Source organism: Balaenoptera acutorostrata, chromosome 1 (genome assembly GCF_949987535.1).
Source record: "Balaenoptera acutorostrata chromosome 1, mBalAcu1.1, whole genome shotgun sequence".
Lineage (NCBI taxonomy): Eukaryota > Metazoa > Chordata > Mammalia > Artiodactyla > Balaenopteridae > Balaenoptera > Balaenoptera acutorostrata.
Window position 1 is genome coordinate 105,295,369 of NC_080064.1, and position 27,674 is coordinate 105,323,042.

At 40.2% G+C, this 27,674-nt stretch overlaps 1 protein-coding gene across 1 annotated transcript in view; it reads right to left on the reverse strand.

Moving 5' to 3' along the window:
- SPAG17 (sperm associated antigen 17) overlaps positions 1-27,674 on the reverse strand; it is a 221,396-nt gene that overhangs the window by 147,915 nt on the left and 45,807 nt on the right. Inside the window, exons 4-6 of the mRNA XM_057553166.1 lie at positions 16,559-16,690; positions 3,080-3,266; positions 1,377-1,571 (exon numbers count right to left, since the gene is read on the reverse strand). Coding sequence (XP_057409149.1) covers positions 1,377-1,571; positions 3,080-3,266; positions 16,559-16,690 — 514 coding nt within the window. The remainder of the gene's footprint in view (positions 1-1,376; positions 1,572-3,079; positions 3,267-16,558; positions 16,691-27,674) is intronic.

Genomic DNA, 27,674 nt, shown 5'->3' on the forward strand with positions numbered 1-27,674 from the left:
ATATAGGAGCAGTTTTTCTGCCAGATCACTTAGAAATGCAGTTGATCCAGTTCTCCTTCCCACGTGGGTAAAAATAGACTGGATCCATGATTTCTGCTTCAGTTAACTTTTGGTCACATTGAAATAGTTACTGGCTTCTCTGGGCATTTGTGCTCTGACTGTATAAAATAATGACAGTTTTCCATAAAGTTACACTTGACAATTTGTCTGACATGGTTTGGTTTTTCCATCTATAACTAAATAGGTTCTACTACTAAGATCTCACTATTCTACTGTAAAGTCTCTTTTTCTATGATTTTATTTTTATATATTAAATATTTTTAACACAAAGACTATGGAGCTTATGCAGCATTTTCTCACTGGCTTCAATAATAAGTTATTGAATGTTACAACTAGCCTTTGAGATAGAAATAGCTAGGTTTGAATCTCAACTCTTTTACATAATAGCTGCCTCTAGACAGGGTCGTTTTTGGTAAAATGGAAATAATAAAACATACTTCCGAGGGTTGTCATGGAAACTACATGAATCAACACACTTAAAGCCCTTAGCATTGAGGCTAGTCCCAAGGCCTGTGCCCAATAAGTGGTAGCTATTATTATTATCAGGGGTAGCCATTTCTAACCTGGAACAGCAATTTAAAAAATGTTGTGTTATAGAAATCCGGATGCGGCTGTATAAGTTACAAAGCCCTGTGAAAGGATATTACTAATAAATGACAAAAAAGCACAATAGCATATGGCAAAAAGAGCTTGGACTTCCAGGTCACACATGCTTATACTGCATCCTAATTTTACTATCTGAAGTAGACAGTAGACTTTGTTCCCATCCCACAAAGGGAGTCTAGTACGATTCCCTTAGATGAAGACCCTGAGGTCTGAATAGTAGTGTAGTGGCTGAATAGTAGTGTAGTTGGGACTTCATCCCACAGCTTCCTGGTCTAAGGCCTGGAAGATAAGCGTCCCCTCTGATTTATCAGAATAAGCCAGTAGCAAAGCTGAGCAAGAATCCAAGGCTATGACCTCCCTTGGGCCATTTGGTGACTGTGGCTTCTGGCAGAATAGATTATCTACAGATGATCCATCCCATTCACGCTTTAGGTAAAAGTTATAGAGCAAAGTTCCTGAGAAATATAGTTGGATAACCAAGTCTATGTTCTCTGTGGCTACACAGGGATAGAAACACAGGGTATGATTTGAATTTGCAAAATTTACAACACCTGGCTAGTGCAAGTGGCATAAATAGCAACTCAAAGTCTCGAAAGGATTTAATAATGTATGTATTGTATGACTATGGTTTGGGCAGAAAATTGTATTTGTACCTTAAGGACAGTGGGTAATATTGAAGGATTCAGTCAGTTGTGTAGCAGACTGCATACCTTTTGGCTGAAGAAAACTTTCCTGCTGCTGGCTAACTGCTGCCAGGTGTGTCTGCAGAGGTTCATAATTCTCTGATGATATTTTAATCACGCTGCTTATGGGAATGCCCAGCTCAGTTATGATCGCTAATAACTGAGGGTTGTTGAAGCCCACAACTATAATGTAATGCTGGGCACCGTCATCTGGCTCATCATCTGTTCAAAATACCGTAGAGAAGAGCAGCCGTCATTTTAAAAGAGAACAGGTTGCACTCAGCCAGTTCAATGGCTCTATACATTATGCATGCGTTTGTCATCCCTTGGGCTTGCCAAAAGCAGTCCGGTTGGCTGGAATGCAGTCATGTTGACTGGTTTTCATTATTGCCCTTCCAGTAAGAAGGCTGTGGCCATTTTACAAAATATTAAATCACTTTTGCAAATGAGACATAGGCGTAATAGGAGGACAAACATACAGAGGGCCTGTCGTCATGGAAAATGGGTGCTTGGGTTTTTCTAAAAAAAAAAAAAAGTCTAGGCTGTAATTTTTCTTGGTTCTAATCTCTTTTGAGCAACATCTGGCTTTACTCCTGAATTACAAGTAGCTGCAGCTTTGTGGTATTTTATATGCAGAGGTGTTTACAGAAGAGGGAAATATTGACTATGAACAAACTCCCTACCAAAGCATTCTGTGTGTTTATGCCAATAGGTGTGCATGCTGAGTATGGGTTATGTAGCAACTATATATTTATTGTATTCAAATTAAAAAATATATATTGCTCATTTTCCTAAAATTTTTCTCCTCAATTTTGTCCTGGCTAAGTAGTTCTATAAGTGTTAAAACATGAGTTTATATTAGAATGTGAGATTCTGGGGGGTGATGATAATTGTTGTACTTTAATATCAATACTAGATGGTACACAAAAACATTATGTCTCACAATGGTTCATCAAGATCAATTTAAAAATAGAGCAACAGATGCACAAACTTTTTATCTTCAAGTAGTGATTTTTCTTCAGCCACTAAAACAAATCAGTATTGATACTGCTCACGGAACCCATAATATAATTGCTTCTATGTCTAGTGGGTTTAGAGCAGAGATATATTAGGGGAGTCAAACTGTCAAAGGATGTGAAGAGGTGCCATCTCATTTAAATACGATGCAAATAAAAAAACAGCAGCTCCACTTGGGTTCATGGGAAGGTGGCAACGAATTACTCATAGCTGCCCAAGTCAAATCATTTTTTTATATCAATAATCTAAGTGAAAGAAAATTCTGGTTGTTCTATCTAGGACAGATGGTGGGAGAAGCTGAGGTCAGGAAGACACGTGCTCTGAGTCACAAATTAACAGGTCTGATTTTATTACCACTGTATTACACTCGTGACAATAATCACTTTTTACTTTGCCTTATAAGTGTTTCTGACTTTCTCAAATGTTCCCAACAAGATAGTAAGCTCCTCGGTGGCACAGTCAGCTAGTTAATTCATCTTTTACCTGCACTATGAAAATGTGCCTATAGAAAGACACATGCCAAAGAAATATTGGCTGAAAACAAAAATGTATTGCAAATAGAAATATTTTTCTATTAGGGTGTCATGGGGAGTATAGGATTTATGCTTTTAGAAAGGTGAAAAGGCTGGGGAAGATTAAGCATAGTGTTTGGAATGATGAATTTTCAAGTTTGTAGGTCATCAGGCAACAAGTGAAAGGAGCATCTTACTGACCAATGTAATGTTTGGTGTCATCCTCTTCTCCCCTTCTTACTAACTGGGTGGTCTTTTTTACTGCTGTGTTTGCCTCAGGCTGGTCCTTTCCCTTTCCTTTGGCAACCTTGGCCATTGGGGACTTTTTCTCCTTGGGAGATTTTGGTTTCCCTTTATCCTTTTCTACCTTAAATCTGTCTTCTATCACCTGGAAAGACAGAATACTTTTGATTAAACCATACAGTAAGCAGGCAATGGCTTTTCTACTGTCAGGTAAATTAAATCTTTATTTCATTCAATCACTCCTTTACTCACTGATTCATTCTTCAAGCCAGGATAGTGGAGATTCCAGGTTGAGCCTAAGCTGTGAGAAGGCACATCAAGCACAAAGACTAGAGGGGTGGATGCTAGGAGACTGTCACACACACACATCTTTCTGGAAGGGAATTCATCTTAAAGGAGCCTCCCTTGGCCTAATAAACAACCTCAGTTAGTGGCTGGCAGGGAGAGTGGTGGATTCTGAGTACATTGTGATGGCAGGGACTTAAGTTTATCAAGTAGCCTAACCCTGGGGTCGCTATCTGGGTCTAACAAAGGTTTTCCTTTCAAACAATTGCCAAAACCTTTGTACATTATGTCATAATGTAATTACACTTTCCATTCATGTGTTATAAATACATATAGGTTGAGTTCATTGAAATGACGTGGTAGTATTGGACCATACAGAAGATCCAGAATATGCTTATGCTATTTATTGTCCCATGTTCAACAAAGTTGGGCACAAAAATAACTAAACTAAATTACTGTAGCAACATTGGGGGTTCTGTATTTTCCTGAGGTCGTGAAACCAAATTTGAAGAACTCAGTCCTAAGACGTTAGAGACAAGGAAAGTAGAAGATATATTGCTTTGGCACCCAGCTAACAGAAGGTAGCACAGGAGGGGAGAGAAGCATCTGCCTCCTGTACGTGGCTTCTGGATGTTGATGGTTCCAGAGAACCCAGTTGTTGTTTTTTTTTTTAATCTTTTTCACCACTCTGCGTGGCATGTGGGATCTTTGTTCCTTGACCAGGGATCGAACCCATGCCCCCTGCAGTAGAAGCGTGGGGTCTTAACCACTGGACTGCCAGGGAAGTCCCAAACCCAGTTTAGCTGTAGCACCCGGAGGAAGCATCAGCGGTGCCCATGGACCCTCCGTGCATGCCTGGCACCTGTGGCTCCAGTGGTGGGGAAACTTGACCTCCCCACCACCTGCTCCTCAACAGAGGGAAATATCAGTGGAGGCTGCAGATGTCACTACTAGCCTTGGATAGAGGCAGCAAGGAAAGCACAAGGGAAAGTACAGAGGTATGAAAAGCCCCAGTGTTTCTCTCTGCACCAGATACAAATCGGCCCATAAAAATAGGGTTGGCATATGCCAATGCATAAATATGGAATCTCAAAAAACGGTACTGATGAATCTAGTGGCAGGGCAGGAATAAAGATGCAGACGTAGAGAACGGACTTGAGGACACAGTGGGGAAAGGGGAAGCTGGGATGAAGTGAGACAGTAGCATTGACATATGTACATTACCAAATGTAAAATAGATAGCTAGTGGGAAGCTGCTGCATAGTTCAGGGAGTTCAACTCGATGTTTTGTGACCACCTAGAGGGGTGGAGTAGGGAGGATGGGAAGGAAGCTCAAGAGGGAGGGGATATGGGGATATATGTATACATATAGCTGATTCACTTTGTTGCACAGCAGAAACTAACACAACATTGTAAAGTAATTATACTCCAATAAAGGCATGAAAAAAAAGTAGGGTTGAGCTCTATCCCCTTGAGTTCCTACTCTACTGGGGAAGAAAGAGAAAAAAGCATATGAACAGAGAAACAAAAGTATGACTGAAAAATTTCATGAATTTTATGAAGGATAAAACCCAATGTAGTAATAGACACACAATTCACCACTCGCCAGTAAGCTGGTGATGGAAGGCCTCTGAGGGAGTGACATTTGAGTGAAGACCTCAAGGATGAGGAGCATCCATGTGAGAAGCAGGGGAAAGGTGAAGTGTGTGCCAGAGGCCCTGAGTTATACAGGAGATGGGTATGTGCAAGGAACTGAAAGGAGGTGAGTATAGCAGGAGAATAGTGGGCAAGGGAGAGAGTGGCCAGGATGAGGTGGGGAAGGCAGGGTATGGGCCAGGGCTTTGGTGGGGGCTGGTTCACAAGTTTATATTTTATTAAAAATGCATTGGAAAGACCATAAAGGGATTAAATGGAGGACTACTGTGATTTTGCAAGACAGGAAACCAGAAGACCAGTAAGGAAACTCTAGCAGTAGTCCAGATAAGACCTAACAGTAACTCAGTTTAAAGTATTGGTAGAGTGGAGAAATGTAGATGGATTTAAGATCTATTGTGGATGCTGAAATTACAGGGGTTGAAAGATTAGAGACAAGGAATGAAGGAGGAGGCAACAACGATAATGCTCTGGATTTAGTTTGAATAACAAGTTGGTTGATGGTGACACTCACAGAGAGAGAAGCATTGGGGTGGGAAATATTTTTTACTTAAGGTGGGCGGACTATTCAGAAAGATCTTGTTAAATCCGAGATGCTCCTGAGAAGACAAGGAGACAATTGAATACACATGTTCTCCTCTCAGAAGAGAGTTGTGGCTGGAGTTACAAATTCAGGTGTGGGTAACATAGAGATAGTAGTTAACTGCACAGGAAGAGATTAGACCCCCTGGGGAAAGAGGTCTCAAGAAATATGAGAATTGAACCTGGGATCATGCTGGAAACTCCAATACTTACCAACTGGGTATAGGAGGGGATATGGGTAAAAGAGAGAAGTGACTTAGAAGGTAGGAAAAATTACAGAGTATGCAGCTAGAGAACCAAGGGACTGAAAAGTATGGGGAGTTATAGGCGACATTATGGGAGCAGTTATGGTGGAGTGTGGAGGTAGTGAACACAGAGGCAGGAACAGTTGGGCGACCACTTGTGTGGACAATGGTTTCAAGAAGTTTCCTTTTGAGCACTATGCACAATAGCCAAGACACGGAAACAATGTAAATGTCCATCAACAGATGAATGGATAAAGAAGATGTGGTGCATATATACAGTGGAATACTACTCAACCATAAGAAAGAACGAAATAATGCCATTTGCAGTATGGATGGACCTAGAGATTATCACGCTAAGTAATGTAAGTCAGAAAGAGAAAGACAAATACCATATGATATTACTTATATGTGGACTCTAAAATATGGCACAAATGAACCTATCTATGAAACAGAAACAGACTCATGGACATAGAGAACAGACTTGTTGTTGCCAAGGGGGAGGGGGTGGGGGAGGGAGGGAGTGGGAGTTTGGGGTTAGCAGAGGTGAGCTATTATATAGAGAATGGATAAACAACAAGGTCCTACTGTATAGCACAGGGAACTAGATCCAATATCTTTTGATAAACCATATTGGAAAAGAATATTAAAAAATGCATGTATATATGTATAACTGAATCACTTTGCTGTATAGCAGAGATTAACACAACATTGTAAATCAACTATACTTCAATAAAAAAGTAAAAAACTAAACTAATGTAAATGCATTAAAAAAAAAAAGAAAAAGAGAACAGCCTTAAAAGGAAAAAAAAAGACGTTTGCTTGTAAAGGGGAACTGGGGATCTGAGATTGTTCAGTGGATGAGTGGGCAGAAGGGGAGTATAACATCAAGCTATGTACGTATGTAAGTAAATTCAGGAGATATTGTGTTTGCAGGCTGATGGAATGATCCAGCAGAGAGGGGGACACTGAAAACATGGGGGAGACTAAAGTCCTTGAGGAGAAAAGATGGGATAAGATGAAGAGAATGTGTCAATAACTGGACTTTGATAGGAAGAAAGGCAATTTCTCAGTTTAATGAAAGGAGCAAAGAGGGGATGAGTGGCTGGGTGTAGGTGCAAGAAAGAGAGAGGTCTTGATGGTGTTTGGGGAATGTTTCAATGTTTTCAAGTGAAGGATGAGGCAAGGTTATCAACTCAAGATGGGCAGGTATGAGGTAGGAGGTTTGACTAGAGAAGATAATGTGAGTCATCTCAGAAAGTGGGAGAGCAAGCTTACTGAAGAAATATGGAAGAACTCTCTGCCAGCGTGGAGAGCTTATTGGAAATTTTGAGATTGTTCACTGAAAATGAAACCAGAGCCCAAATTAGTGCCCCTGACTCCAATCAGCTCGGAGGTACCGGTGAGACTCATGCAAGCAGGCGCTCTCCCAGCCACACCTTGAATCATGGTGATTCCACTAGAGGGAAAAACACCTGTGCAGCTGTGAGGTGGACAGCTAGCCTCACCACAGAGAAGTCCCAACTTGGCCAAAAAAAATCTGCCAGAAACTTCTACAGCTATCATTTGAAATAAAATCGCAGGGTGATCTTTAGAACTGAAGAGAAGAAACTCTTTTACATTAAATTATTGTGAAGTTCACCCTCATTCATTTCATTCACCTTTATACATGCATTCATATTCCATCATTCCAAAAAACATTTCCTGACTGCAGGGGACATTTGTGTCCCAGTAAGGCAGTAAAAGGGCCCTCTGGCCCTGCAGGCTCTCCTAGGTGGGGTGTAGGACCTGTGCAGACACATAGCTCTCATTCCTTTGGAGTCTCTCTAGCAAAGATTGGGGTTCTATAAGGTAAGCAACTTCCTGAGCCCTTTCTCCTGTAAGGTTTCTTAGGATCCTAGAGAAAGCAAGGCTGATCACAACCAAAATTTCAAAGTAAGTGGTAACTTAGCAGAGACACAGCTATACAGTGTGATACGTGCTTTCCAGACGTCATCGTCTTTAGTTTGTTCTCACAAAGCAACATGCCAAATCAGTAATTTTATTCCCATTGTATAAATTAAGACCCACAGTTTCCCTCACAAACACACAGCTGTGGTAGAGACACAAGTTGGTGTGACTCCAAACCTCAAACTCATTTTATTTCCATGGTTCTCCTGTAGCCTCAGCCTTTGATGTCCTCGCAACCTTCTTTACCATGCTTGTCTGCCCTCTCTCTACTCCATCTTTCCAAGGGCTGAATAATACTAGCTGAATGCTCTTCTGTTTCTCCGTGTGCTTCACCTCCCTCAGCTCCTTTTTCTGCTCCGTGCCCTCTTTCCCTCTCTTTCTTTTTGCCTTTGTATTCCCTTAGCAAGGCCACACTTGGTACCCTGGAGACAAGCATCTTTTAAACTAATTTCCAGTAACACTGAAATTAGCAATATCAATCTCCCTCCTTTCACAAAAGCATTTAAAAAGTACTTCTAGACCTACTAGAGAATGGACTTGAGGACACGGGGAGGGGGAAGGGTAAGCTGGGACAAAGTGAGAGAGTGGCATGGACATGTATACAGTACCAAACGTAAAATAGATAGCTAGTGGGAAGCAACCGCATAGCACAGGGAGATTAGCTCGGTGCTTTGTGACCACCTAGAGGGGTGGGATAGGGAGGGTGGGAGGGAGACGCAAGAGGGAGGAGATATGGGAACATATGTATATGTATTACTGATTCACTTTGTTATAAAGCAGAAACTAACACACCATTTTAAAGTAATTATACTCCAATAAAGATGTTAAAAAAGTTTTTTTAAATAAAATAAAATAAAATAAAATAAAAAGTACTTCTAAATTCTGATTTACTTCTTTAAGTATGTTTTTAAATTCTAAAAATAATCATTATTGAAAAATTGAAAAAAAACATAGAGAACTTACAAAAATCACAATTCCACCATCCAGAGAAGATGAGTGAAGAGGCTATTATAAATGCATTCTTTCAAATTATGTTTAGGCATCATTTTAATGTAATCGTTATTGTTGTCTCTATATAACCTAGTGTTCTGCATTTTCCATTTAACAGTGGATGTATGTTTAATTGGTAGCATATCAAGAAGTACTGCTATGTAAAGTATTTCTCATAGCGACTATATATGCGATTTCCTGGTGTGCAGAGACACTAAATGGTGGAGAACAGAAGCAAATGGAAGCACCTGGGTCCTCCTGGGTGCCAGGGGCAGGCAGAGAAGTCCTTGGTAAATTTCTGAACATGTTCTTTGCCCTACCCAGTCCCCACTACTCCCCTGTGCCTGACTCTAGTGGTGGTCTCCCTACTCCTCTCCTGTATCCAGTCTGTATCTCCCAACCTCCACACCTGAGCTGAACCAGGACAGTCCCTTTGTTCCTCTGCTTCTGAACAATGATTGACTACTTGGCCCCTTAGAATTCTACTCTGGTCAAAAGGTCCATCCTTTTCTACTAAGTCCCAATTGCAGGAAAATCACCTCCTATCTCCTTCCCTTTCCCTCTCTTCTCTCACATTCTGAATAAGCCCCTCCCCTCTATGGGTTTATGTCTTGGGATTTGAGGGCGGGAGTGGGGAGAAGTGAACCAGGTTTGCTGAGGCCCCTCCTAAATCATAAGCTAAAATTTGTTCAACACCAACCTCTTTTGCCTTTCTTGCTTTTGGGTAGCATAACATGCGTGTTCCCATTTAGGGTCATCTACTTACAACTGAAAGAACTCAGAGGAAACTCTTGCCAATTCAAGATAAAAATTTAGGAGGTGTGTATCTAACAGGCCCCTCTTTCTACCGTGTTTGGGGAACACATGCTCCCCAGCATATGAAGGGAGAGTCAAGTTCATTACAGAGTACATTTTCTTTAAAATGCACTGTGTACCAAAAGCATCTGGATGCCTCCTCGTCCTGTGGGAAGGCTTTGGGTAGGCATGGAGATTTCTTACCAGTTAAGCTACATAGCAGATGTGGGGCTCTTGTCTTAGCAACAAACAAAAATGTATTAGGGTTTCACACACTCGCTTGAGTATTAATGTGACACCTACCTAGAATCCTTTATCTTGTTATTCTCACCTCTTAAAGGGAAAAATACAAAATTCTCCCTCTCTGGAATTGGGCAACCTAGTTATTTGATGCTTCAAAAATATTTTAGACTGTATTTTATTTCTAAATTACTTCTTAATATCAAAATTCAAATACCTCGATGGGTATTCATTCTGTTGTTCTTCACAGTGAAAGGGAAGTAAATGGTAAAAGTCAGTGGAACTGGTGGTAAATACCTATACTTCCTCTTACTTTTATAGATAATAGCACATCTACATATTTGTGTATAACTTTGTGTTTCATATATGTTCTATCATAAGATTCCCACAATAATATTATTAAGGATATAGATAAGAAAAGATGTCACAGCAGTTAAATGACTAAGTCACTCCACTATTATGTGACTTATGAGAAACAGGGTCTATCTTCTGAGTGCTACTCAGTTCTCTTTCAAGATATCACTCTATCTCATAAACAATCTATTGGTCACAGATGATGAGAGGACAATAGATGGACTGAAAGAAATGTATGGTGTCAAGTAAGTTTGAGAGACAATAGATTAAACAATATTAAAGAGATTTGTTTTCATGAAACTCCTCCATCTTTAATAAGCTAATATAAAGTTAATTTGAACAGGGGGTCATTTGTTATCTTTTTTAATGGAGAACTGGGTCTAAATGGTTCCAGAAGCTATTTTGGAAAGAAAAGGTTGTGGGAACATTTGGGGGCCCAATTAATCCATTTCTATAAACGTATGCTAAGGAAATTATCCAAAACATGAAGAATTGTATATGGTAAGGTTGTTCATGACAACATTGTTTATTATGAAACAACACAGAAATAATGGAAATGTTCAACAATAAAGGAACTTTAAGAAAAGTATGGTAGTCAGTAGAATGTCACCTAGCCAATAACAACGATAGATGTGGATGCTGTGATAATGAGAAAAAATCATGGTATATTTTAATTGAAAAAACTGGATTAAAATTTCTTTTTACAATGATTACAGCTATGTAAAGAAAGCCACAGAAACAAAGGAAATATACCAAAATGTTAACATTAGTTATAACAGGGTTATGGCATTATGAACATTTTGTTTTTCCTTTTCTATATTTTCTATTTCTTTCCCCTCCCTGCTTACCTGCCACATAGAAAATATAACGTATGGGATTGAGTTAGGAGCTTGCTTTTCTAGAGAGTGGCTGAGGTGTAGAAAACGTAAGCCTACGAATATACTGGGTTCACTTGACCAAATGATGCAATCTAAAGATTGCACAAAGTCCTGGGGTGCCACATTGCCATCTTCAGGGTGCAATTCTTCATCCACAGACTCTGAACATGGCCCTGTCTGTGTGTGGTGGTGGTGAGGGGGTGGGTCTGAGGTCTACCTGATGTCTGTCTCCCGCACGATCCTACGTGATTTAGAGGTTTTAGCAGCGGATCAGCCAATGCTACCCAACTTCAACATCCAGAAGGGCAGAGAGAAGGGCTAAGGATGTTTGAAATAATCCCAGCAAGTCTCTTTCTAAGAGATTCCCCCAGAGACCAGCTCATTTCTGGGCAGGGGGTTGGGACTGGATAAGAAGTCAGGATTCCCTTGGGAATTGGTGGTTGGTTAGCTCAGTGGCCTTTGTCTTTGGTGGGCTTTGTTCCTTTCTTTGACCAGTCCCCCCCGCTTAACCTCAGGATGCTTTATGCAACATGGAATTACATGATATAATTAGCGAGCTGGTAGATCCTACTGAGCAAAGCCATTTGCTCCTTTAAAGAAGCGTCCCTGGGAAGTTCTCTACTGATTGTGAGCCAAGAGTGCTGTTTTGCGTAATTATTGAGACACACTCAGAAGGGGTATGTACAGTGGTTAAGAACATAATCTTAGAGTCTGACAGTTCTGGATTTAAATCCTGAGTAGCTATTTAGCCTTGGGAAAGTTACTTAGCTTTTCACACCCTCAGTTTCCCCATCTGCAAATTGAGAATAATACTCTGTAACTCATAAAGTCATTTAAAGCATTAAATGTTAAACCATATGTAAAGAGCTTAGTATAGTGGCAAGCAGTCAATAATGGTAGCTAATTACTATTATTAGCTGCTGTTAACTGTAGCTATTTGTATTTCAAAATACTGCTCTGGGGGCTTCCCTGGTGGCGCAGTGGTTGAGAATCTGCCTGCTAATGCAGGGGACACGGGTTCGAGCCCTGGTCTGGGAAGATCCCACATGCCACGGAGCAGCTGGGCCCGTGAGCCACAATTGCTGAGCCTGCGCGTCTGGAGCCTGTGCCCCGCGACGGGAGGGGCCGCGATAGAGAAAGGCCCGCGCACCGCGATGAAGAGCGGTCCCCGCACCGCGATGAAGAGTGGCCCCCGCTTGCCGCAACTGGAGAAAGCCCTCGCACGAACCGAAGACCCAACACAGCCAAAAATAAATAAATAAATAAATAAATAAGAAAATCCTTTAAAAAAAAAAAAATACTGCTCTATTTTAAATGTGTGTGTTTCTTTACATTTTTCCTGAAGTCTGTAAAAAGGTTTCATTAATTAATAGCATCCCAATTAGGAAAGCACTGCTCTAGTTTACAGATAAGCCAGCCAGGGAATCAGTTATAATTTACCCTGAATTGTTGAATTTTGTAGCTCTTCAGATCCAACAGTTTTGTTGGTAGTATCCTCATTTCGATAATCCAGCCTCAAAGAATTCCATCCAGTTAGTGAGGCAAGTTATTCCTTTCCTGAAACCACACGGGTCCCTCTAAACTGAGTTTCTGCTCTTCCTCTATTTGATTTCTTAGAATAGTTTCTGAAGATTTTAACCACAACTGAATCAAAACTAACCAGCCTGTAATTTCCTGGTATGTCCCTATGGCCTTTCTTTTAAAACAAAACACACATACAAAATGGCATTACATTGGCTGGTTTCCAGTGTTTCGGGGTTTTAACTGGAGTAAGCTGGAAAACGTCTGTGAAATTTACCCTAATTTCTCTTTGTCGGTCCTTTGGAGCAGGCTCTGGGTTGTTTGGGCTTCATCATGATATCTGATCAAATTTAGGTGCTTTTAATTTTGAGATGTTTTAAGAAAAGTTTACCAATACCATCTGTCCATATTCTTTACTGCCTGTCTTCCATCTATTCAATTCTAGGACATTGAAAAATAAGGCAACTTGTACTAAGTAGATAAGCCAGAAAGAGAAAGAACTGTTCTGCTTTTATATAAAAGATATGCTAAAAATATCCAAGAAAATATGGACTGGTTATTTGAATTCACAAATTAAAAGCACAGTTAGAATATATTTGGATCTTTTCCTAAAACCTATCCAAATGTTCTGAACTCAGCTCAGAGGCACAGACTAGATTTAGTTTGGCTGATTATTTAAATGGGTTAATTTTGCTCTTATTATAGCCATTTTTAATTTTTTGATGATTAAATGTTTTCTTTTAGCTGAATTCTCAATATATTTTAAACATTTTGATTCACAATGAAGTGTTTTGGTTTTAAAAAATGTTTATAATTAATATATAACATAAAAGTTGGAGTTAAAAAGAAGTAAAAATGTGAAAAATACTGTAATATTCAGATAATGACTAAATTAAAACATGGTCAGAATAGAAACTAAGCAATTTATTTTAAAGTTATAATGAACCTTATGAAAATATATGTGCCCAATACATTGTTTCTCTAAATGTTTGTTAAGTTAATGAATTAACAACAAATTGATAATGATATAACTAAAAATGCAGAATAAATGTTGATAATGATGTGCGCAAGGAAAACTTATTTCTAAACAAAACACTCTTATGCAGATTTTAAGATATAATAAAATCTAATTCGGGATTAATTATATGAAAGAATCATATTCAGAAGTTCTGAAATGCTGAAATACATTTCGAGAAATAAAGTGTATTTTCTTCATTATATGTATATTTGGAAGTAATCAACAAGATGTTTCTGAATATATAAAAGTTTTGAAATATATTCAACTTATTACAATTAGAGGCAGGGATTTGCATCTCAGAAATTTATATGCTAAAGGCTTCTAAACTGTACTTCTAAGAAATATCTTCCTTGTGTTATTTTTTATAATATTAATTATCCAGCAAACTTTCTTCATGGACAAAGCAAATGCAATGTTAAGCGTAGCCTGGACTAAAGTGTTATAAATTATTAAAATTAGTGGAATCTAAAATAATGATATTTTCACTGTATCTGGCTATTGTAACTATATTCTTAAGAAAAGTTTTGATGGTTAAAACAGAATCAAATATGTAGTATACATTACATTTTTTTCCATTGGGTTAAAAGGACAAGGACGTACTCATATTAGTAGCTTTTGTCCTCACCGTCTCCCTAGTATTTTCTGTAATTACTGCTATGGATATTTTTCAAGCATTCATTTTTAAAAATTCAATTCCAAAAATTCAACAGAGAAGATACAAAACACCCTGGGTTGTACAGATGTAAACATATAACTAGTATTTGAGAGAAAGCAACCACATATATCTCATGTTGATGTTAAAAAGCCGAAGAGACAGTCACTCCCCTTGCAGGAATCTCAGAATCTCACCCGGGGTTCAGAAAGAGGAAGAAATTGGGTAAAGTCCTCTTTCCTTTTTTTCCATTTTCTAAACCACAGCGTGGTGTCAGTTTTACATACTTTATCCTTATTTTGCTTTCTGCTAAACTCCCTGGCTGAGAAGCATTAACCTCCGTTGTTCCAAATGACCTGCTGGGCAGTGTTGTTGAAATGAACACAGATTATATCATCCCTCCAACAACTCCCTTAGTCTTGCTTTTACCGAGAATATTTTTCTGGAGAGTTCTCCTTTCCAATCAGTTTTCATCAATTTATTTAGTACTGACTCGTGTGGTTGCAATTCAGAGATTTGGGGCTGGTGTTTTGGGAACCCAATCTAATGAAGACATCAAATTAGATTATGTAATTGCTGGCTCTTAATTGCTCAAAGAGTCCTCTTATGCATCTATTACTTTTTTATTTTTATAAATCTAAAATTCAACTCCCAATTCCTTAAGACTCTTGAATTTTCAACAAATAAAGATTATTTCCATATCTTCAGAATCTCATAACTGTATTATATTGTTCACATTTCAAAAAAAAAATGCTGAGCAGAATAACAGTGCAGAAATATCTTTATACTGTTAGTTTTAAAAACGTTTCCTCGGTTGCCAGGATATTCCATTTATAGTTACTTAAAATTTGTTAACTGAAATCTAAAACCTACTCCTATTACAAACAATTACCGACTTAAAACAGGTGGCAAACAAAGAAATTGACACACTTAATGTGTTATGTATATTTGTAGGTGCTGTGGGAAAGCACAAAGCAAACACAAGGTGCAAGAATTTTTGCAGGACTCACAGTCTACTTTTTGTAATTCAGATTCCCATGTGACATTTGAATTTTAAAAAGACAAGAAAAGATCTTTCTATACTAGTTTCAAATTTTACAATTTTTCTTCTGCCAAGTCTTAACGTCCCTGAGTATTTTTTAAGGTACGAATCTCCTGTACACATTGGAAAGAGCTTCATATAGATGGAAAACTATACCATCAACTGTTTTCAAATAAGTAGAATTTTTCTGGGGACAATATACACCACCCTAGTAAGATGCTAAATCCGGAATCTCTTTGAAAAACATAAAGCCCTATATTACAAATTTAAGGTGGCATTATTATTTTTTTCTACAGTTACCCTGTCAAGAGTTCAATTCAAATAGGAAAGCCAGATTTGGGGGGTTCTTACAAAGGGGAAGTAGGTATTATTGGAACATGTTCACTTTTCTCTTTCTTCTTCCATGACTTGGTTTTGCCTCTCCCACTTAGAGGCATAAAGAAACAATTTACTTATAAATCCATTTCATACATACACACGCACACATACACATTACACATGTACATACAGAAGCATTTGGCTTTCCAAAAGTATTTCAGCATGATTTGGAAAATAAGAAAAACATCTCTCATTTTGACTAAGGTTAAATAGCAAATGGACTTGAAACTGGCATCACTTTGCTAAAACTATTTTAAAATACTTTTTCAGATGAAAAATACAAATCTTTGGAAAACACACAGATTGATTTCCATAGGCAAATTAAACGAAAAATCTACACATGAAGAAATAAGCAGGTATATAATATAGGAGTAGAAGTAATGGAGCGCTGCTGAAATATTTAGATTATTAGGAAGGTGCAGATGTAGCCCATTATTTTACTAGGTACTCCTATTGAATATCATGTAAAATATTTAAAATAGTTAGACCCTAACTTTGTGGGGTTTTCTCACCTTTTTGTATTTACTTCTCCTGACTCTGTGTCTCTCCTTTGGTCCCCTAATTTGTTCCTAACATATAAATAGACTACCATAAAAACAACCTCAGCCACATGCCCTGGGATACTGCCACATTTCTGCATAGGAGCACTTATTTTTAATGGGTTTGTCTTTGAGAAAATGTAATTCCTCCAACAGCTCTTTGGATAGGCTTTTCCCTAAAAAGTTGAGGCAACAGTTAAATGTGCTAGGTAACACATCGTGGCAGGCTTACGGAGAGAGGAAGTGCTCCAGAGAACCTGGCTGCAGTTCACTCACTCCTTGCCATCTTTAGAAAACCCACCATCGCCCTCCCAGTACCTTCTTCTCGTTTTCCCGTTGCTGTTGGTCCTTCAATTTAACCTGGAGAAGCTGAAATTTCAAGAGTTTCCCTATCAGTGGTAAGGTGAATTTCTCTCCGCTGTCCATAATTGCTTTTGCTGCCGTTAAAACCTATGAAGAAACACAATTATTAGGAAAGTGGCATTTTATAATCTTTGGCATGTCTGCCAGTGATGAAAAGATGAAATGGTATTTTGAGTTTTGTAATATTTGTCTTGCCGCAAAGGTGCCTCATTGCGGGCCAAAAAAATTAGGGAAAAATGCCCCAATGCCATAAAGAGAGGCATTTACCCTCTACTCTAAGTAGATTGGGTTGTCTGAAAATGAACTTTTTCCAATAAGTGCTTCCCATGATGGTGCTAGACTCAGACTCCCAAACATGGGTGGAGGAAAGACAGGTGGAGCTCTGTGTTAGGATGACCGGTAGGTCAGTTTCATGCTACAGAAAGTCTGTTGTTTGGCACAGCCAATAGTCCAAACTGTCAAACCCTGACTTCTTAGGACGCTATAAATTAAATAGGGTTTTATAAAAATGGAAATGGCTATGTTAGCAGTCTTTCATTTCTTGGTGACCAAATTCAAACGAAAGATAAAAGCTGTTTGACACAGAGGCGCCGTGCGAACGCTGCTCCCCACCCCACACCCCCCTTGCAATTTAAGGTTGATCCTGTTGGTATGCAGCCTAATTGGGGTGAAATAAGGTTACTGAGTTTTCTTTGGGTGACGACAGCCACTAGGAACATACAGCTGTATTGTCCAGATGTGTGGTACTGACAGCCTGTTTTATAACTGCATTTTTTACAGCTTGTTTCCTCTGAATTTCACACAACTTCTCTAACATCTGGGCCCTTTTCCTTGGAGCCCTATAACCACTTTATTTACTGCAAAAAAATAAAAAATAAAATCATGTAAAATATACCGTAAGAAGTTGTTATGTATTTCTCTTTCTTCATGTTGTCTCCCTAATAAAGTTCACCTCGGCCAGAAGCACTGTCACAAAAGTAATCTAGTCAAACTGTTTTTCGACTTTTGTTTTCAAGCAAGCATCAGATTTATTTATAGCCTCGGGATGAATTAGGTGTTACTAAAATGTCCTGACATGTTGCTTTTCTCCCCCCTTGGTGCAATTACTCCTCCCGGCGCATATGGTGTCAATTTCACAGCCTCAGTCTCAGATAATGACGGCGCACACTGCATCTCATCGGGCTGCGTCTTGTCTGAGGTTCATACCAGCCCTTGGTCAGGGCTTTCCTGACCAATCCGGTTCCTTATGACTTTTCACCTTGCCAAGGGAAATAGCTGAAAGAAAGGGAGATGGCTATTTTGCTTCTAACTGCAGATGGCCCTGTGGATTATCATATGCCAAAATGTAATCGGACCGCCTCGAGACCACATCGGGGTTTCCTGCATTGCAACGCAGGAGGGGAAAGCCAGGGAAAGGACTCCTTTAAACCTGCCGTTTCCAAAAACCAAAGGAACAAACCAAATGTCAGAAAGCTTTGCATGTGTCTAAGCAAACACCCTCCATGAAACAGAGCTCTTTGCTTTTTATGGCAGTTCTGCTCCTGCTAACACGATTTAGGGAAAGGGACATGACGGCTGTGATTTCTGGGAGCTGGAAAACATAAGGGTACACCTGTAGAATCTCACCACTTAATGATGACCAGACTCAAGAGAGAAGGGAATCCTAAGGGGACGGACAGTCACACATAAAATGAAAGCTGTCCGATTGGGTCCAGCCTCAAAGGGTAGGTGTATTTGGTTTGAAATGTTATTTTTCAATACCAGCTAAACAGTGTGTCAACTATCAGGCTTCTCTGTGACATCTGGTTCAAAATATACAGCTTTGAGTTTTGAAGCTCATAGCAGTCTAGTATGGGGCGTTTCCCTGTGATACAAATATAATGACAGCGTTGAAGGGAAGTCAACACTGGACTGGGTCTCTTTTCCTGATGACCTGTGAAAACAGGATATTTACCTATGTCTCGGGTGGTGTGGGTGAAGCCTGCCTGCCGTCACGGTGATGGATGGGATGTCTCTGGAGTTGTTTTCTATCCCCATGTCCCTATTAGGCTACGAATGTTACCTCACTGTGTTAAAATATACTCAAAGCACAACAAAATGTCCCAAGAGAAAGGTGTTTTGCGGGCCATAAATGTTATTTCTGGTCAATCGAAAACTGTCTGTAGAGAGCTGGGTTTAAAACAAAAATCTGGCACAGCCTCAAAATAAGAATGATACCCTACTGTGAAATGGGGAGATTAGGAATAGCTGGGCACCCGTGATCTCATGGACACAGAGCCAGTAAGAGCAGTGGCGGGGCGAGCCCGGAGGACGCTCCCTCCTCCCTGAGCAGCCCAGGGCGGCCCAGTCGGAGGCAGACTCAGTGCCGATGCCCACAGTCCCGGAGAAGGGCACAGCGCTGCACGTGGCACTGTGGCAATGGCAGAAACCGGCACGCTTGTCCTTCTCAGAGGAGGTTGCTCGGAGGAGGTTTGACTCCCACGCATGCCATTTTCTCTCTGTGCTTCTCCCGAAGGGAATGGTAATGTGAATCCTTGGGATAATTAATGTAAATGAAAGTCCCTGCTGAAAAACATCTTAGACTGAAATTTTTTAATGGAATGTGGGTCATCTCCAGGAGAGGCAGAAAAAGAAAAATGTTTATAAGTGAATTTCTACTGAAAAGCCTTTCTTCTCACACCCCCTAGTTCACACTTCCAGCCAGTCAACAGCCAGTAGTTTGGGCTCAGATGAAAAACAAATCCTTAGAGGGCCTTTGTTTGAAGGATACGTCTTTGAGGGAAGAAAAATCATCTGCAGAAGACACAGATTTTAAGAGGTAGTGCAGCTTCTCACGTGACATTCCACAAAGGCTTCCCTTCCCTTGCCTTACTCGTATTAACTGAGATAATAATCAAATCTTCAACCTTCCAGCATTGTAAGGGTTACTTGTCCAGTATCTAGTCCATGTGTGTGTGTCTCTGTGTGTGTCTGTGTATCTGTACATCTCTGTGTGTGTCTGTGTATCTGTACATCTCTGTGTGTCTGTGTGTATCTATGTGTCTGTGTATCTGTGTGTCTGTGTATCTGTGTGTCTGTGTGTCTGTGTATCTGTCTGTCTGTGTGTCTGTGTATCTGTATGTCTCTGTGTGTCTGTCTGTGCATCTGTGTGTCTCTGTGAGTGTCTGTGTGCCTGTGTGCTGGGGAGGCAAGCCGACAAGGGCAGTAGGTCTTGGGAGGATGAGGGATACAAGAGAAAAAGGGAGCTGTGAGCTGATCAGGGTTGAGGAGTAATTAGACAAACCCCAAAGTTTCCAGAACTAGGCAGAAAAACAGCCCTAAGTGGGTTAAAACCTGGGTACTCAACAAGCCAAAATACCAAATAAATGAGTCTGGCATGAGTCAGAAACTTAAAAAATACATCTCATGGGCAAATGAGACTTATTAAATGGAGAAAAACTGTTCCCAGACGAGGCCTGTACATGTCTCCTGGACCTACTCAGGCCAGGCCTCGGGGCCTGCCAGGGCTGGGGGGACATCCAGGCCAAGCTACCCAAGGTGCTTAGTTCTGGGAAAGACTGGTGTAGGAGGAAATTTAGCATCCAAGAGTGCAGCTGAGGCAGGAAGACACGACTGTAAAGATCTTATTTTGAGGGTGGATGCCCTTTGTCTGTTCGGAAGTTTGTGATTCTGAGCACACTAAGAAATAAAAACATTTCTCTCTTTATCACTGACCTGATTCAAAGACTTATGTCATATTTACTATCTAATGATCTGATCCAACAAAAATACACCAAATGAACCAAATTCTTTCCTTGCCTGGGGATCAGGCCCACCCACAGACACTAATGCCCTCCCTTCCCCTCTTCCATCCTCCTCTCTGTGGATGCTCCCCACATTAGTAGTAAGCACGGCATCGGTTGGGACAAACACTTAGAACTCCTCCACAGATTCCCATGAAAACCAAATGTATGTGTGTGCACAAGTGCATGTATACATACAGACATATAAACACATATGCATACATATGTGTATGTGTATACATGATACATAAATAGATAGATAGATAGATAGATAGATAGATAGATAGATAGATAGATAGGACTTCCATGAGGTCTGCAGGTCTGCTGCCTGGCTTCCCTGGTGTGCTTACAACGAGGCACAAGGACCAGCTTGAATCGTTGCTTAACTTGCTGCATGTTCAATCCAGGTGAGTTCTCAGGAAGGGTAAAGATTTTGGATCTGCATTTCTCTTGCCTGGAACAAACCAGGGAAAAGAGGTGGTGGAGGAGAGGGAAAGGTGTGGTTATGTGGGGCAGAGAAGGGAAGGATGATGGGAGAGGGATGGGATGAGGAAAGGCTTTTCCTCCAGGAACTCCAAATATAGTCACCATTTTTCCTAAAAGTCTTTTGGTTTCAGGGCCCTCCTTGAGGGTCCATGGTATTTGTTACAGTAGCTGTAACAATGCATAAGATATGATTTCACATTTAACCCATTATTCTTGGGTCAATGACTTAGGATTGGTTTGGATATGTAAAGACCTCAGCAAATAGGAGCAGAATCCATAAACTTGGCTCAGTCCAAACTAGCCTAGGGCTGAGCAAACAGGTTTTTGACATGCAGATCTAATTCGCTTTGTTTCTTTCTTCGTTCTTTCGTTCATTCATTCATTTGGTACCACATTCTTTTTTTTCTCTCATTTCCTTAATATATGACCAAGTGCAATAGTTCCTCATCATGGTAAAAAGTGCAAGCAGTACCAGAAGGAAGTACAATGAAAAGAAAATGCTTCCCCAATCTCCTGCATTCCATTAACCAAATTCTTGTGTATCCTTATGTAATTTCCTATGCATATATAGACATATACTTATATCTTTTTATATTTTAATACAAATAGTATCACACTTTCATATTGTCAAGTGGTTTGTGTTTTTACATCCAAAGTTATCTAGGACACCTCTGTATGAGAGAAGAGACCATTTATTACTCATAGCCCAAAGGTAGCTGTGTATGTGTTTATGTGTCTTCATGTATAAATAGTCTTTGCATAAATGTAATTATGACTGTTAATAGAATTCAGGCCAATATCAAGGTAAAAATCAGTGTATAACATTATATTTGGGTTTCTTGAAATTATATTCTAAAACTAAGCATTAAAGTATGCCCAAATAAATATGTTTTTTAAAAAAAGTTATCTAGGACAGCTTTCTGTGCTGACACGTATTGTTTACACATGTATTTTTAAATTATTGGCATAACCTCCTATTGTATGGGTGTTTGGTCATTTATTTATAACCAGTTTCCTATTGATGGACATTTAGGTAATTTCAGGGTTTTTTCCTACTAAGTGCATGTGTATTTTAAATATTTATTGATACTTCCAAATTGACATTTGAAAAGTTAGCAGCATTTTTATTTCCACCACCACTATACGAAAGGGTCTGTTTCCCCACTGCCCGCATTAACGCTGGATATTCTCCAACTTTTCTTTGTCTATATCACTGCTGACAGATCTTCCTGTGATCATGGAAGTGTTCTTTACCTGTACCGTACAAAAGAGTAGCCACCAGCCACTCGTGGTTATTGAGCACTTGAATATTGCTAGTGTGACTGAGGAACTGAAGTTTTAATTTTATTTTTTAACGGATTAAATTAAAACGTAAATAGCCACATGTAACGAGTGGCTCCTGTTTTGGTCAGAACATGTCTGTGTGATAGTGAAAAGTGATTCAGTTTTATATATATATATAAAAATGAATCACTCTGCTGTACACCTGAAACTAACACAATACTGTAAATCAACTATACTTCAATATATAAAATAAAATAATGTTTGTTTAATCATCCCATCACTTTGTCCCTTAGATTTTATGCCAAAACTGAAAGGAAAGATATCCTATTCGGCACCATCCTTGGCAAAGTTTATTAATGTAGGAAATGCTTACCTGCCTTATAAAATAGTAATGGTGCACTCAGATATTACACAGTGAAAGGTAATGGAAATCTGTGACTTCCAGGCTAAGACATTTTTTCCCGGTCATTTAAGAAATGTGCCCTTGTACAGGTGAGGATAAACAGGGCTGGTCCAAGGCAAAATTCAGGAAGATACAGAGCACCGTTTTGCTTTCTAAATCCCTCCTGCTGCTAAAATAGAAAAGATTTAACTTGGTAACTCACTTTGAATGAATTTTACTCATACCAGTGAGTAAGCTGTATTATAAAATTTTATCCCTTATTTATAGCATGAACGGGACTAGCAACTGATGATAGAATTTCAAGCAATAAGTCACAGATGTGGCATTTGAGAACTTAGGACGGGAGGTAGCTATTCTCTCTAACCTGAAAGCTTGCAATGCCTAGGGCTGGCTCTGAAGATAAATATGGTTTCACCTTTGTGGCACTGGGAGGCTGCAGTGTGACAGCAGTCTTGCGGCCATGACTAGTTTCCCATGCATCCAACTCCAAGTTTCACTGCCTGAAGTTGCTCTTATACACCAGGGCTAGGTCATTCAGAGGAAGGGCTCTGAAGGGAAAATGGAAATACCCTTCAGATCACGGTCAGAGGAGAAGCATCAGAGAGGGTGAGTGGGTAGGTGGGGCAGAAAACCGGTGAGACAGCAGCTCTGTATTGTGAGGGAGGAGTAAAGGCAAAGGAAACTGCTCTGGGGGGTAAGACCTGGGACTTGTCTGTGTGTGATTGTGTCCAAGTGTGTGTGGCTATGTGGTGTGTGACTGTGTGTGACCACGAGACTGTGCACAGACTCATGGGTCTGTGTGCATGCATGTGCCTGTGTGTGCATGTCTGCACAAGAGTATGTGTGTTTTGGTAGCTGCCTTTGGGGATGATTAAGATTATTAAAAGATACTCAGTTTCTCAAAACATTGGCAAAACTGAGATTGTAGATACTGAAGAATTAATAAAAAGAGAAGAATACTAACATCTTTGATTGACACCTTAAAAGTAATACTGCTGTTTACCATTTTTAGCTAATTATTCTGCAGAATACAAGTGCTTATGTTTATCATTAAACACGTCAGATTAAATATGTATAATCTATTCATCAAACTGTAACTATATATGCCATCTTCAAAGTTTGTTGCTTATGCATTCTGCTTTTGTCTTATATACGCTATATCTGCTTATAAAATGACAAAGTCAGAGGAAGTATTGCCCTAGTGTGTGTGTGTGTGTGTGTGTGTATGTACGAGTGTGTTTTTCACAAAATTTTCAATGTTTAGAGTGAAGGGCTGCTTTAGATGGGACTGATTCTGCATATTTGATGAAAAGGATGGATGAGCAGGTGATTTCAAGTGACTGAAACGTGACATGTGGAGATGCCCTCATAGGAAAAGATTCCTGTTGGGAATTTTAGGTCCTCTGGTACAAGGGATGATGAACCAGCTGCTGAAGCCATAACTACTCACGGGCAGCGTGAAACAGAAGCACAGGCTGCGTCTGTATTCCAGTCTTCTCAAATACCACTGGGTGGCCTTGGGAAAGTTACTCAACTCCTTTAAACTTCAGCTTTTTAAGCTACAGCAGGGTTTCTCAACAGTGGCACTATTGACATTTTGAGCCAGCTAATTCTTTATTGCAGGAGGTTTTTGCATGCACTAGAGGATGCTTTTAGCACATCCCTGGCTACCCCACTGTGACAACCAAAGGTGTCTCCAGACATTGCCAAATTTCCCTGAGGGACAAAACTGTCCCTGGTTGAGAACCACTGATGTACAGAAAGAGAATATGAAGAGTGCTGATCTCACAAGACTGTATCGAGCACAGCATGAAGAAACATATAAAAAGACTTAGCATGGAATGGTCTATGCACAGTAAACCCTCACTAAAGTGAGCTCTTACTGTTGTTATGCTTACATCCAGGGCAGGATTGGAATTCTTGAAGACCTTTCAGCTCAGGCTGGGGGAAAGACAAAAGTAATGGTGGAGAGATGTGCATTTGGGCAGGCAGAAGGGGAACCTTAATTTATTATCAGCTGGTGGTAACCTGGTTGCTTTCATTTAACCCTTTCTCTGCTCTGACAAGGACAGATCAAGATGCATTTAGGGAAAGCAGAGATAAAAAGAAAAGGTGTAAAACAGATTCCGTCATGGTGCAGTGTATTCTGGGAGGGGGAGAGGAGGAAGTCTGTTATTCTTTTTTTTTTTTAAAGGAATTCCTTTATTTTTATTATTTATTTATTTTTAGCTGTGTTGGGTCTTCGTTTCTGTGCAGGGGCTTTCTCTAGTTGCGGCAAGCGGGGCCACCTCTTCATCGCGGTGCGTGGGCCTCTCACTATCGCGGCCTCTTTTGTTGCAGAGCACAGGCTCCAGACGCGCAGGCTCAGTAGTTGTGGCTCACGGGCCCAGTTGCTCCGCGGCACGTGGGATCTTCCCAGACCAGGGCTCGAACCCATGTCCCCTGCATTGGCAGGCAGATTCTCAACCACTGTGCCACCAGGGAAGCCCTGTTATTCTTAATTTCTTCTAAAATGAGACAGAGTAATGATCTGAGTGTTCTGCAACTCCTCAGCGTCCCTTCCTGTTCCCTCCACTCTCTTCCCTCCTTCATTCCTCCTGCATTTACTGGGTGCCAACTACATTGCAGTCATTGCATTGCTTGATCCTTTATGTGTCTAGTCTATCCAGTTCACATTCTTTAAGTAATGAATAATTTCCAATGAGGCATAATTGGAAAAACAGCTGGAAGGAGCAGGGTAGCAGTGAGAGAAGGCAATGGAGAGAGACAAGAGGAAAGAAAAAGAATAGGAATGACTGAAACATATTTTCTCACTTTGAGCAGAGGAAAAGAAAATAATCAAGCAATATGAAGCTGTCCCTACATCAATTTCAAGGTGACAGAAGATCTGGGTTCCATGTAGGTCATCCTGTCTGTCGAACGCAAATGGAACGTTATGAAAGGGCTCAGACAACAGCTTGGTGAGAAGTTCATAATGATGATAAATATCCATAGCAGGTGACTCCTGGATCATTTTCAGCTGTCCATAATTAAACTGGTATCCATCTCTCGACAATGTCAGGGCTGTGAAATAATTCCAGTCATTGGACCCCTTACATCTGGGCTGAAATGAAATAATATTTGGCAGTAACAAGGAGTCACTGAAACTAAATAAACAACCCCTTTCAAGACTATATAAAAGTCGGTAACATAATAACATTTGACAGGGATTAAGACCTCTTTGGGGCCGTAAGGAAGTTTCAGAAGCAGCAATAACAAATACATAGAAGGTAGAACAGATCTATGCTTTAACAGACATGTATAATTTGAAATGTGATGAATTTCCCAAGGGAGAGGTGCATTTTGAACATCTAGTATGCTCATGTCAAAAAGCACAGGACTTATCTTAGAAACGTTTGTTGGACTTACTCTTCCAAAGAAGGAAAAAGCAAAAGCTTTCCTTTTTTTTTTAATTTAAATTTATTTATTTTTTATTTATTTATTTTTGGCTGCATTGGGCCTTTGTTGCTGCGCGCGGGCTTTCTCTAGTTGTGGCGAGCGGGGGCTACTCTTCGTTGCGGTGCACGGGCTTCTCATTGCCGTGGCTTCTCTTGTTGCGGAGCATGGGCTCTAGATGCGCGGGCTTCAGTACTTGTGGCGGACAGGCTCAGTAGTTGTGGCTCATGGGCTCTAGAGCGCAGGCTCAGTAGTTGTGGCACACAGACTTACTTGCTCCATGGAATGTGGGATCTTCCCGGACCAGGGATCGAACCCATGTCCCCTGCACTGGCAGGCGGATTCTTAACCACTGCGCCAACAGGGAAGTCCCTCAACCTTTCCTTTTTTAAGTAGCGTTTGAGTTTTTGTATACCCACAAAATAAAGGCACATGAAGCTGAATGTGATAATATGGGGAAGGATGATATAGAAAGTTCTGATATATATTAGCTTTAGGTGTATATTAGCAGCATATGATTCTATTATCATGGTAATCCTTTTTTTATTTTAGATCAAGCTCTTTTCCTCAGTCCCAAGATGCCCCCACCCCTCTGAAGTCATTCTTGGTTCTTTCAGCTTGTCATGAAAGCTACAACTGAACAACCCTATGACTTTTTTGAAACTTCCCTAAGGGAGTTGGCTCTCTTGTTTTGGAATTATTTGTGTGCAGGGTTTGTAATCTCTAGGAGCTTGGAAGTGCTGATCCTGATCTGATCCATCTGTCTTCAACCCCGCATAGAATCGATGCACATGTCATTCAATAAATTTAAATGGCTTTTGGAGTTATTTCTTGTTTGACTTGAAGTTGGGTGTTTTCCAATATTCATAGCTACCATCACAAAGGTCTAGGAGTAGACTGCAAGTAGCAGTAGGTTCTCAGGCTAAATAAGTAACACACAAGCGGCTACCTAGCACACACTATGTGCCAGATAAGGACTGTTCCAACAGTGGCACTAAAATAATCTAAGGATTGCACTTTAGACAGTCTACCTCATTTAACTCTCACCTTCCCTCCGAGGTGGGGACTCATCACCCCATTTTATAGATAAAGAAACTGAGGCCTGGTGATCACAAGTAAGTAGTAGCTGTGGGATCTGAACTCAGGCCACCTAGTTCCAAGGTCCTACTCCTCATCACCATATTCGGTGGCCTCACAGAAGACTTTCCACCCCTGAAATGGAGCTACTGGGCTTCCATCTAGTATCCCAGCCCCTCCCTAGTCTCTATACCCAGTCCCCATCTTAGCTGGAGGGATGTAGAGCTTTTTAGCTTTTTTTTTTGTATGTTTAAATACTCTTGACTCTCTTACTAGTTTTGCCTTTACCTGGTGCCTCCACTCTAGAGAGCTGTGCTTCTTTTTTTTCCTGAGACCTAGTGGGGATCTGAGACCCCTCAGATCCTAAAATAGCTCTGAAAGGTGGCAGAATGTGCCACTTTGGCATAAGGATTATTCTGAACCAAAGGCACTTGAAAAATGGCAGATGCAAGAAGGGCATTCTAATCTCCCTTTTTCTTCACGAAAACAGGAGATAAAAACTTCCATGTGAAAGATGCCCTCCCTGTACCAGAAGGAAATTAACATCATCGTCACTGAAGACCAGAAGTTGACACAGAGAATTCTATACACGAAGACCTCGCTA